Here is a 12,983-nt window from a genome sequence, read left to right as displayed (position 1 = left end):
CTATTATATATAATCATTCAAACATTAAAGCATTTAATTTATATTCATATACAGTTTATATTCATAATGTAATGCGACTATAGTTTTTAATTCCCACCTACCCATCCTATCTGCCCTCGAGCATCACTCAACACAGCAAAACATATATCAATAAATAACCATCACGTGACGATGACTTTTACTATAATAACTTACCATCCCAGTTGCTCGATTTTGATGGATTTTTAAGCTATCATCTCGCTTTATCCGATATTGATGACATTGTCACCTACTTCATGTAGTACTGACTTTCAATGTGGACTTAATTTGCCGCTTTCTCCTAAGGAACTATTTTGTCCTCCATACCCAATTTCATGTAATCATGCACATAAACTCAACATATTATGCTATTCAACAATCAATGCTATGCTAGTCAAGCACATTCAATATTTCTTACTATCATTTAATGACATGTATTCATCACGTTCTTTCAAATAAGATACAATTTCTTCATGCAAACTAAAAACTTGTAAAAGTATATTGATATTAGATTATTTATCATGCTAGTTCGACTAACACATACATAACAAGTTCGCATATAGGGTTCGCCTATAGGGTTTGCATATATAAGGTTCGCACATAAGGTTTGCATAGTATATAGGGTTCGCATGATATATAGGGGTCACATATATGGGGTTCGAATACATGGGCTCACTTATAAGGGTACGCCTATAGGGAGTTCGCTTATAAGGGTTCACTTATTGCTTACTTAATTTCTAAAACTTCAATTAATTATACATAATGATTTATGTTTAGATCCCACACCTGATTTGAAGACACAAAATCCTTAATTTAGATGAGGAGATTGACGATCTACTTAGGAGGTGAGGGAAGATTTTGAAAACCTTGAATTCTTTTGCTTATTGTCTTGGTAATGGTGGAGAAAAGGAAGAATTTTGGGAGTTTTTCTTGAAAATTTTACTAGATATAAATTCTAGTGTTTGAAAAGATTAGTTATTTATTCCTAATTTAAATAGGTTTTAGGAATTCATGTAGAATTAGGACTATTTTAAATTAAGGACTAAATTTAAAAAAAAGGTTTTGGGTTGAGCTAGTTTGAAAATTCAACACTTTTATGGGGTAAAAATAAGAAAATAGAATATTTTGGTTGAAAGGTGCAAAAGGGGTTTCAAACTTGAAACCTAAAGGGAAGCTAAGCTCTTACCACTAAACTAGCAAACTTATTCTTGTTACTTCTTTTAACACAAATGATTTTTAAGGCATTCTAATTCTCTTACCCTATGCTTTAAAAAAAATTCTAAATTTTATTCCTATTTTGTCTAGCCATATTTTTGAGATGAGACAAATCTCTCTCCATTAAAAAAAATTCATTCTCTAATTTTAACTTACCCAATTCGAACAAGTGAGGATATTGTTGACAAATCAACTCCTCAGGTTCCCACGTTGCTTCTTGGGTTCCATGGTTTTGCCATAAAACTTCAACTAGATGAATTTGCTTATTTTTTAGAGTTTTAACCTTTCTACCTATCATTTTAATTGGTTCCTCTTCAAAAGATAACTTTGGTTGGAGCTTGATCTCTTCAATGAGAACGATATGGGCCTATCACGCTTCTATTGTGCCACTCTGATTTTTTATGTATTTTTCTTTTTTTCCTGCTTCGGGTGTCTACTACAACGTTTACTCTGTGATGACATCGAGGACATCCTTATCATCTTGTCCCCTTACCACATAAACTAAGGTTGGTTGCTTCGTTTCTACACGATTTGCACATTGTGTTGGCGCTCTCTGGCCTCAATTTCTGTTGTTCCAGTTAAGACCTTGGATTCCTTGTTTTTAGATTTGGTTTTGTCCCTGATTTTACGGTTAAGTGAAATTATTCCAATAGGGACAATCTTTTATTTGATGTTTTGTTGATTCGCACTTAAAACAAGCACCGATCTTCCTCCAAATTTCACCTTTTTAGTGTTTTTCACAATATTGACACTTTGGATCATGTTCGTCTATGTGCTCAGGTTGAGTGTGCTTGGGTTGTGACCTAGCCCTTTTTATAGGCCTGTGGTTCAAATTATTTGAAATTGAATCTCTTTTGTTAGGTGCCTTTTTCCACTTTTCATGCTATATGCATTTAATTTCTTCTAAGATTTTGGTCTTTTCAACCAAATTTTCAAAATTTCTTTCTTGGAGGAGTGCCACTTGTACTTTTAGGTCATATCACAACCCATCTTCGAACCTTGTGCTTTTATCTTGCTAGGTTGCTACCAATCCAAGAGTATAACAACTTAATCTTAAAAATTTAGCTTCGTACTCCAAAATTGACATATCTCCCTATTTTAGTTTAATAAATTCACATCTACGAACGAGGACCCACATACTTTTTTTGAAAAGCATTCTGGAAATAATTCCAAGTTATTTGTTCTGCAAGCGTTCCCCTAAAAATAACTTGCCATTATCTATATGTTTCATCTCTTAATAGGGACATGACTCCTTTTATCTTCTGTTTTAAAGTGCAATCTAGGTCCTCCAAAACTACTTATGTAGTTTCCATCTAGTACTCCGTTATAATGAGAGTTGTTCCGGTGACTCCTTTGAACAATTCGACCCTATTAGATTTGAGCTTTTCTGCTACCATCTTTTTGTTTCCCTTATTTGGTCTGACGAACCTTTCGAGAGCTCTCAACATAGCTTGAGTCATAGCATCATCTCTAACGGTTCCATCATTTTGATTTCCCATTCCCATGTCTTGATTCTCATGAACTCCGCCATCATTGGCCGTAGAATTTTCTATGTATTCCTGAGTTGAGTTTTCTCATTGTATCATGGGTAAGTCAACAAGTACAACCCTATGTGGTCTACCCCTACCACACCTGCCTTGAGTGCTCATAATGATATTTTATGAAAATCTACAATTTCTAACAATTAACACTTAATTCAAATTTTCAGTTTATACTATGTTCCTATCTAAAGTTTTTCTACTACTAGAAAGTTTTCTATAGTACTTGGCATTAGATATCTCGAACTAGTTTCTAAAAAATAATTTAACCCCATGCATGCATACTCCTTCAAAAGTTTAAAACCCTGTTTTAGAAAACTTAGGCTCTAATAGCACCTAATGTAACACCTTCAACCCGACCTAGGAGTTTGGCTAAGTCAAAGGTATTACATTTGATCACCAAAGTGATCTTATAAAGCCATTCTTTTTCTAGAGTTGTTTTGTATGAAAATCGCTTTTTTATTTTTAAGGAAAATCATTCATTCATATAAACCGACTTTACCCAATAATTCACTTTACAACATTATTAATATGAAGTTTTGAAAAACGATTTAAGGTTTTTAAGAAAAGACTTATCAAAACTCTTAAGCATATTGCAAAGTAGCAGAAAACATTTATTAAAAATAGTAGTTTTCTAAACCAAATAGTATGCATATATCAAAATATTAAATTAAATATCATGCTTAAAATAAATAAGCTAGACAATCCCAAACCTACTGTTATAAAAACAAGAAAATAATTAATAATTACAACAACAAAAACCGATTAAGGAAAAACTTCCACGGAAACTTATAAATAAAAATAAAACAAGCTACCAATCTGAGGTTCCTCCCATGTCATTCCGAGTCATAATTCTTTACGTTACCTAAGAGGTAAAAAAGGGGGGTGAGCTTATGACAGCTCAATGTGAGTCTGATTTTTAAACCATTATATATAATCGATCAAACATTAAAGCATTTAATTTATAACATAATAATAAATTAAACATAATATATAGTGAATCAATGCATATACAGTTTATATTCATGATGCAATGCGATTATAGTTTTTAATTCCCACCCACCCATCCTATTTGCCCTCGAGCATCGCTCGACACATCAAAACACATATAAATAACTAACCATCCTAGATTTCCTGGTGAAGATGGTCTCTCACTTGTCATCTGTAACGATGATTTTTACTACAATAACTTATCATCCTGATTGCCCGATTTTGATGGCTTTTTAAGCTATCATCTCGATTTATCCGATATTGATGACATTGTCGCCTATTTCGTGCAGTACTAGCTTTCGATGTGGACTTAATTTGCCACTTTCTCCTACGGAACTCCTCCGTCCTCCATACCCAATTTCATGTAATCATGCACATAAACTTAGCATATTATGCTATTCAACAATCGATGCTATGCTAGTCAAGCACATTCAATATTTCATACTATCGTTTAATGACATTTATTCATGCATTCATTCATATCATATACAATTTCTTCATGCAAACTAAAAACTTGTAAAAGTACATTGATATTAGATTATTTATCATGCTCGTTCGGCTAACACATACATAAGAAGTTTTCACGCCTATAAGGTTTGCACGTAGGGTTCGCACATATAGGGTTCACACATGTAGGGTTCGCACAGATAAGGTTCACATATTATATAAGGTTTGCATAATATGTAGGATTCGCATGATATGTAGGGTTTGCATAAATATATTTAGAGTTCACATACTAAATCATATAAGGTTATGTATATGGGGTTCACATACATGGGCTTGCATACAGGGGATTCGCCTATAGGGGGTTCACATACATGCATTCATTTATAAGGGTTCGTATACAGGGGTTCACGTATAGTGGTTTGCCTATAGGGGTTTGCCAATTGCTTACTTACTTTCTAAAAATTTAATTAATCATACATAATGATTTAAGTTTAGATCCCACACCTGATTCGAAGACACAAAATCCTTAATTTGAATGAGAAGATTAACGATCTACTTGGGAAGTGAGGGACAACTTTGAAAACCTTGAATTCTTTTGCTTGAAAATTGATTTAGTAATGGTGGAGAAAAGGAAAAATTTTGGGAGTTTTTCTTGAAAAATTCACTAGATATAAATTGTAAGATTTGAAAAGATTAGCTATTTATAAAATTCCTTTTTCCCTAATTGAAATAGGTTTTAGGAATTCATGTAGAATTATGACTATTTTAAATTAAGGACTAAATTAAAAAATGAGTTTTTGGACTGGGCTAATTTGAAAATTCAATACATTTATGGGGTAAAATAATAAAATAAATTATTTTGATTAAAATGTGCAAAAGGGGTTTTGAACTTGAAACTTAAGGGGAAGCTAAAATTTTACCATTAAACCAACAAGTTCATTTTTATTATTTGCTTAACACAAATAATTTTTATGGCATTCTAATTCTCTTACCCTATGTCTTAAAAAAAATTTCTAAATTTTTTTCCTATTTTTGGGATGTGCCATGCCAAATTACACAGTAAAATCATAAAACAAAAAATTTTAAATTCTCTATTATTTTTTATTTTTCATGCTTGTTTTACAATTCAAGTTTTAGGATTTGTGTCTGCTTCTTCTAAGAATGTCGCTCCAAAATTTGAATTTGTGTTCTCTTTACTACTGTATCCAACATTTGTTTGTATATTATCTTTATTTTAAAACTTAATAAAACAAAACTATTAAATTACTAAAATTAAATTAAAAAATATAAAATTTTAATTATATGGAAAAATAATAGAGATGAACTCCTACAATTTGAAAGAATATTTTAAGTCAAGTTTATTTATATTGATGTAATACCATACTTGAGGTGAGTACTATAATTGCATCAATTTTACTTATCCATTTTGATCTATTTGTAAAATTACTGTGAAAATAAACTTTATTAATTTGCCAATCTTTTATCCTGCTTTTTTATATTATATTATGGGCAAAATATTTAAGTTTTATTAACATAAAGTATTTAATTATTTGGTAATAACTTGTTATTATTAATTATTATTATTCATTTGAAATAACTAATATCAATGTACAATAAATTATGTTAAATTTAAATATAAAGATTAAATTTCAAATGTGAACAGTAAAAAATTAATATTGTAAATTTACCGTATCTTATCATGAGTAAAAAACATGCACATGATATGTGTCATTTAGGAAGGCCTTTATATATAGTATAAATTTAATTATCAATTTATATTATTTATCTTATTATTTAAATTTGTTATTATTAAATTTTTAAAATTATATCAATATAATATAATTCTAATTTTAATTGTGTTTAAAATTGTCTTTTTTATTTCATTAAATTTAAAATTATCATAAAATATGTATTATTTAATTTAAATTTAAATTTAAGATAATTAGATATATAATTTTTAATTTTTAAAATTATAAAAAATTATATAAATTTCCACAACTATTGTATAATTTAACATATCTTTTTCTATTTCTTTACTTTATTTTTTTTATGTAGTACCAATTATTTTAATTATTTTAATATTAAATTAAAAATAAATTATATTTTAATTAATATATACAATTAATTCGTATAACATGTAATATTTTAATAATAAAAGTAACAGATTATAAAAATCAAAGTAGTAAATTTTAAAATATTACAAAATATCAAATAACTATTATATTTAAAAGAATATGTATTTAGTTACTGTATGTTAATATAAATAACTTAATTATCTTTGAATAAATAAAAACCTGAGACTAAATTAAATAAATTATATAACTCCTTTAAAATTATACAAAGATTTAATTCACGATTTAGTAATTAAAGTATATCTATTTTTTATTTTGGTATTTAAATTTTTCCTATCCCAATTTTATATCCAAGTACAGCTTAAATTCTTAATTTGGTACTTAAAGTATGTCTTCGTTATATTTCTTTAGTCCATTTTCAGACAAACGTTAAAAAGTTTTTATAACTAATAACAATTAATTTTAATTTTAAATTAAAATACATTTTAATTAAAAATAGTGAAATCTTATGATTTTCTGGTTTTTTATTACTTTTTATGATAAAATTTTAATTTTTACTATTTTTAAATTATTAAATATATTATTATTTATACACAGAATTTAAATTAAAAAATAAAAAAAATAAAAACTAGCTTAGTAATATAGGAAGAGGACTGACCAGATCAAAGTTATCGATTCATCCAAAATTATTACTGATATTTTATTTCTTTCGGTAAAATTGGATTAAACATGAAGGCTCATTCCTTATTTAAAAATTAAACGTATTAAAATATTAATGATTATATATTTTATAATTAAATTTAAATAAAAACAATTTTATTAAATAAATACAAAAATTTACTCATCTCACCATTAAATAAATATAATTTTTATAAATAAATGAACATGTTAGTCCATTTTCAAAGGTTACATATTAATCTTTATATAATATGAGTATCAGTAAATTCATATATATTTATGTTTGTATTATTCTTCTGTGTTATACCAAAGTAGTATTTGAGAAAATCAAAATGAAAAAAAGAAAAAAAAAGAAAACAACACAATAATATACGTGGTTTGGGAATAATTCCTACATCCACGGTCAGGATAAAAAGTGAATTCACTATAAGAATCGGGAGATTACAACAGACAATGCTCACATCACACAAAAACCGATTACCTAATGCTACTACAAAATTAAACCCCAAAGCTTACAAACATCATCACTTCAGCTCTCTGAAAATACTAAAACACCATTGACACATGCACAAGGCTTGAGTGAAATTCCAACCTTGTTTAGCAAAGGACAACCGGAAATACATGCATTGTTCCAAAGTGACACCCAATCACAATATCCACAACATGGGAAATACACTGCCTTCATAATTATTACTGAAAATTTTAAAAAAGAATGAAATTAGGATTGGCATAGCAATGTCAAAAGGAACTATACTTATTCCATGTAGTATAATTGGTAAGCAACATATACAGAAATGAGAACACATACCTATGTTGCAAAGGAAAGCCATCAATACGTAGTTGGAGAATAGAGAAAGCAATGTCATTTTCAAATCATGCATATTGCTCAATCAGTGTAGCAGAGAATTAACTAACTGCTCCCTGTATTATATCAAATAAGCTAAAGCTGATCTGTTGAATATGTTTACTTTTCCTTCAAACCATCTTTCTCAAACCCCACTTCCACACCTACTTAGCTTTCAATGCCTGCAAATTGCTCATTAAAAAAAATTGCTATTATTATCTTGTTCCTAAGGAAAGTTAGATGTATCAAACTAAAAAGCTCTGAAATGTTTGAAATGGTTCTTTGTACCTGTCCCATGACTCTGAAGAAACCAATGATAGATTTTGGTCTTTCAATCTGATCTCCTCGGGATTACTTTTTGAAAATCAATTACAACTTCAGGTATGTGGGAAATCTTAGACCACTCTCGTCCTTTATCGCTTGAGCACTCTTCGATCAGCAACGGACAATTGAAAATAGATAAAACACCAAGCCAGAGAAGCATGTCTTTTTCCGGTAGAGATGTTAGCTTGGGACAACTAAAGATGCGCAATTCTTGAAGAGAGGCGAGGTCTTGAAAGCCCTCAGAGAACATGAATTCCAGATTATCAAAATATGAAAGGTGGATACAGGTGAGAGAAGGAGGCAGCACCATTCCAATCCCTTCTTCTGGGAACGATACCACGTTTGAGCATCCTCCACCTCCGATGGTGAGGCGTTGAAGAGAGGTGAGTCTATTTAATCCCCATTCCACAAGTGACCTATAAATTTTGGGTGCGTTTGAGATTGCAAGTGATGTGAGATTGGCAGGGAAACCCTCCGATGGAAATGATATATCAGCCGAACAATTGAACACAATTAATTGTTGAAGGGAGGTGATGCTGACCATGCACTTAGGAAGGGCCCCAAATTTTCTGCAACCCTCAACATCGAAAACTCTGAGGCTGGTGGAGAGCAACCCACTTTCTTCAATAGAAATCAAATTTGAACAATTTTTCAATCGAATCTCCTGGAGATGGATGAGCTTGTCTAGTCCTCGTGGTAGAGATTTAATTTCAGAACTTAAAATTAGAATAGATTCAAGACAAGCAATTTCATCAAACTCTTGGGCTATGGATTCCAACTCTGGACACATATCAATTACCAAACGTTTAAGCGTTATGGGTAACTTGGTGCTTGGAAATAGGCAACTCAGCTTTGAGCAGCAGGCAATTCGGAGAAGTTGAAGTGAATTGCAAATATTTTTGTGCCCCTTCGATGACAAAGACATTAGAGATCCACACCATTCTATTTCCAAGTCCTCAAGAAGACGGAGGATACTACTCATACTCTTATTATCTTCCTTTCCATCAACCAAATACTCCAAATTCGCACAGAATGAAATTTTCAGCTTTTTTAAATTAGGACGAAAGTTATTCTCTGCAAAAGAAACTAAGCCTGGACAACTACAAATTTCCATCACTGTAAGGAATGTGAGCTCGTGTAAGACTTTTGGCAGTCTATTGAGCCCATTACAATAACCTATATTCAGAGCTTCAACACGTGAAATCTTGTCAGGTTGCAAGTCGGCTTCCTCAGTTTCCAAAGAGTGCAATTGAGGACAACCCCATGTTGTGATAAAGATGCCAACTCCCTGCAATCTTTAATTTCAAAATGTTTTGAGTTTCCAAACCTCAACATTATCCTATCTGCAGGAATATTAAACTTTGAAATTTTAGAAAGAGACAAAGTTTGCAAAGAGGAAACCTCCTTAGCAGGAGAAGAGCAATCATCCACCACTTCTGCACACCCATCTATACTTAATTCACATAGTGATGGGAAACTTGATATTGAAACTACCAAACTTGTACACGTATGAATTTTAAGTTTTTGCAAGGAGGAAACATGGGTAGGCAACCTTCTCAACAACTGAGGACAGTCTACGATTGAAAGCTCACGAAGGCTGGGGAATTTCAAAACCTTCTCGTAACCTTCTCTTCTCCTTCACAACTGTCCCACTCCTTCCAGTTTGGAAGACTCTTAAAAGATAGAATCTCTAATGATGCAAATGGCTTCAATTCATTTTCTCCAAAGAACTCAACACCAATCTTTTGTACCTGATCCAAACCAATAATTGAAAGATCTTTTAACAATGGCAACCTTCCAACTGATGGCGGTGATTTGCAATTTTTACAATTGCAAAGCTTCAAAGATGACAAATTCTGGAAGGAAGGATTTCCTATCCAAGTCGAGAATTTTGCACCACCGTAATTCGCAATGATGAGTTGCTTAAGCTTTTTCTGAGGACAAAGAAATTCTAGCACCCGCTCTTCAACTTCTTTTTTCCTTGTATTATTCTCCAAGTATGTACCCCATCGTAGTTCTAACACATCAATCCCTAGCTTCTCATTTAACTTAGCTTCCCTCGCATCTTGACCATTAACATTCTCCAACCCAGAAAGACAAAAATTACCTCTAAGGTTCGACAAAATTTTCAGTTCTCTAATAAGATGTCCATCACCTTCCCCTATAACAAAATCAGATAAAGTTTGAAGCTTGATTAGCTGATCAAATCCGGAGGGCATCTTTTCCATTGAATCCGCACCTCTAATATCAAGAAAATGCAAGTTGACAAGGTTTCCGATCTTAGAGGGTAAATTTTTGAGCCTTGAACAATTTCTTAATAGTAAAGTCTCCAAATGATAAAGAGTACACAAAGAATCAGGTAAACATGTAATTGCAGTTGTGGACAAATTTAAGTATCGTAGAAGTTTTAAATTTTCAAAAAAGTCGGGCAAATCATAGATCAAATACCCAGACAAAGAAAGAACCCTTAAGTAGCTAAGTCTTGGCAACAAATCTTCCAAGACAACATTAGTTAAATAGGAATTCCCATATCTTGGAGGCATTAGGCGTAGGAAACTACGTAAACAAGTTGTTTGATAAAATGCTTCAAACTTCTTTACACTGTGAAACGGATCATCAAAAACATAAGACGAATGACGAGAGCGGTGTGAAAAATTTTGTTGCTTATCTCCCTCCAGTTTGCAACATATTTCTCCTGCAACTAATTGAGATAAATCATTCATAAGATCATGCATCACGAAACGGGATTTATCTTTACTAGATATTTGAAAAAATGACCCCGACACTAGATCTTGAAAATATTGGTTTCCAAGTCCTTTGGCTTGAGTTTTAGCTTTTGGTTGCAGGAAACCTTCTGCTCTCCATAACAAGATTATCTCTTCTTCTTCGAATTCATAATCTTTAGGAAATATGGAGCAGTATGCAAAGCATCGTTTCAGATGCGGAGGAAGATAATGATAGCTTAATCGCAAAGCAGGAATTATGCCACATGGATCTTCTGGTAGGTTCCATATCTCGCTCTCATATATTCTTTCCCCATTCACTATGATCCTTAACTGTGCGTAATAAGCTTCCAATGGCTTTTGCTGCCAAAGGTAAGCCGTTGCACCTTCTCACTATGTTCTCACCAACTTCTTTAAATTGGAGATGCCCATCAAAGTTTCTTGCTTTCAATGCATGCTGAGCAAATATGGATAAACAATCATGATACGAGAGTTTATCCAAATAAAAAGCTTTCACCGAATCCACATTAGATGAAACCTTTTCGAGTCGAGTTGTTACAATAATCTTGGTTCCTGCTTCAAATGGAGCCCGTAAGATGGTCCAATCAGTGTAACTCTCGTTCCAAATGTCATCTAAAACAAGCAAGAACCTTTTTCCAGATAAATTCTCCTTCAACTTGACTTGAATTAAATTCAGGTCATTGTAAGTGCATGGCTCAGAAGTGATGGACTGTAAAATTGTCTTAGTTATATTAACTGCATCAAATTCATCAGAAACACAAACCCAGGCCTTGTGATCAAAAGACTCCTTAATGCTGGGATCATTGTAAACAAGCTGAGCAAGAGTTGTTTTCCCCATGCCTCCCATGCCAACGATGGAAAGGACACAAACTCCATCGGAGTTGTTACTTTTGAGCAACTCAAGCATTTCTTGCTTCTCATTGGCTCTACCAACATACTCCACAGCTCCATCCATCAAGGAAGTTGGTTGCAGCCTTGGTTTCTTTCCCTTGGAAGTTGCGCCTTGAGACATGATCTCACTCAACCCCAAACTACTTCTTCGAGTGTTCAAACTATTCAGTCTATCAGTGATTTCTTGAATCTTTGAAATCATCTTAGTATTGAACATAAAAGAGGATGGAGAGAAATTAGCACCAGTACAGCAGGTAGGAATGAGTTTCTGTACCTTACTAGTGCTGGCTTGAGCTTGAGTTTCTTGGAGCCTGAGGCGTAACTCCTCGTAAGCGAACTCGTCCAAGATGTCATCCACATCGTAAGCTAAGTCTTGGAGATCGTCCAACCAATTCTTCACACCCTCGTCCTCGTCCTTGATCTGCTTCTCCTCTGCATGTTTCAACACTGCTTTGATCTCGGGTAATATGGATTGCCACTGCTTGAATTGCTTGTGGACTTGCCTGTGATCTGCCACAAAGTTGAGTACATAGTCAACCAACTTGCCAGACAACAACTCCAAAAACGCAGAAAGAGCAGCCTCTCCAATGAAAGACATGGTGGAATTACGACAAAGAAATCAAATAGAGAGATGAACAAGCAAAAGGAAAATGAGGGAAAGAAATGAAGATGGATTGAGTTGACGGGGAAACAGAAAGGAGGTGGAAAATAGGTCACAGCCTCTCCAATTTCTATATTTTATTTGTGTTGCTGTTGTGAGTATGCTTTAGGGAAAAGAACAAAAATATTTTTTCAAGTTGGTTCCCCAAAGTGTGAACGACACCGTTTTGAATTTAAAAGAAATGGCTATTATAAAATAATATATTGAATCATGTGAACGACAGCCTCTCTTCGACACCGTTTTGCACTGAAAAGTCATTTTTTATGCATTAGGAGGAGACTAATATATTCGTTGGAAAACTGAAGCACCATCTTGATTTTATGGAGGTTCGTGCTGAATCTAAATCTAGCTTCAATTCTCGGGGTTTTTTTTAGTTTAATAATAAAAAAAATGAAATAATATCTTAAATGGTATCTACATACAATTATTCATTAAAATGGTATATTTTAAACGATAATTAGAGGCGGTGCCTGATAAGATAACGGTACTACCCAATTTTCTGCCCACCTTCGTAAGGTTATCATTTGGCCGCTATTAATTAAAAATAATAATATTTTATTA

At 32.5% G+C, this 12,983-nt stretch overlaps 2 protein-coding genes across 2 annotated transcripts; both read right to left on the bottom strand.

The window, feature by feature from the left end:
* Positions 1-7,361: 7,361 nt before the first annotated feature.
* LOC108485864 (putative disease resistance RPP13-like protein 1) lies at positions 7,362-12,513 on the bottom strand. Its single transcript, XM_017789710.2, has 3 exons — positions 8,091-12,513; positions 7,767-7,984; positions 7,362-7,651 (listed from the first exon to the last, which is right to left on the bottom strand). The coding sequence occupies exon 1, from the start codon at positions 12,357-12,359 to the stop codon at positions 11,148-11,150; it is 1,212 nt and encodes a 403-aa protein (XP_017645199.2). The 5' UTR covers positions 12,360-12,513; the 3' UTR covers positions 7,362-7,651; positions 7,767-7,984; positions 8,091-11,147.
* Positions 8,134-10,861, bottom strand: LOC108484860 (putative disease resistance RPP13-like protein 1). Its single transcript, XM_053027604.1, has 3 exons — positions 9,741-10,861; positions 9,528-9,624; positions 8,134-9,414 (listed from the first exon to the last, which is right to left on the bottom strand). Exons 1-3 carry the CDS (start codon positions 10,859-10,861, stop codon positions 8,134-8,136), a joined length of 2,499 nt encoding a protein of 832 aa, XP_052883564.1.
* Positions 12,514-12,983: the final 470 nt, after the last annotated feature.

The sequence above is a fragment of the Gossypium arboreum genome, chromosome 5 (assembly GCF_025698485.1).
Source record: "Gossypium arboreum isolate Shixiya-1 chromosome 5, ASM2569848v2, whole genome shotgun sequence".
Taxonomy (NCBI): Eukaryota; Viridiplantae; Streptophyta; class Magnoliopsida; order Malvales; family Malvaceae; genus Gossypium; species Gossypium arboreum.
This window is presented reverse-complemented; position numbering and strand designations above follow the sequence as displayed.

What these genes read in the sequence shown, in the direction of transcription:
- LOC108484860 (XM_053027604.1), bottom strand. Translation starts at nt 10,861, where the DNA reads ATGCATGATCTTATGAATGATTTATCTCAATTAGTTGCAGGAGAAATA. An exon ending in GAAGAGAAGGTTACGAGAAG is followed by an intron (nt 9,625 to 9,740) that starts GTTTTGAAATTC and finishes TACGTGTACAAG; the next exon opens with TTTGGTAGTTTCAATATCAA. An exon ending in GCTCTTCTCCTGCTAAGGAG is followed by an intron (nt 9,415 to 9,527) that starts GTTTCCTCTTTG and finishes TAAAGATTGCAG; the next exon opens with GGAGTTGGCATCTTTATCAC.
- LOC108485864 (XM_017789710.2), bottom strand. Translation starts at nt 12,359, where the DNA reads ATGTCTTTCATTGGAGAGGCTGCTCTTTCTGCGTTTTTGGAGTTGTTG.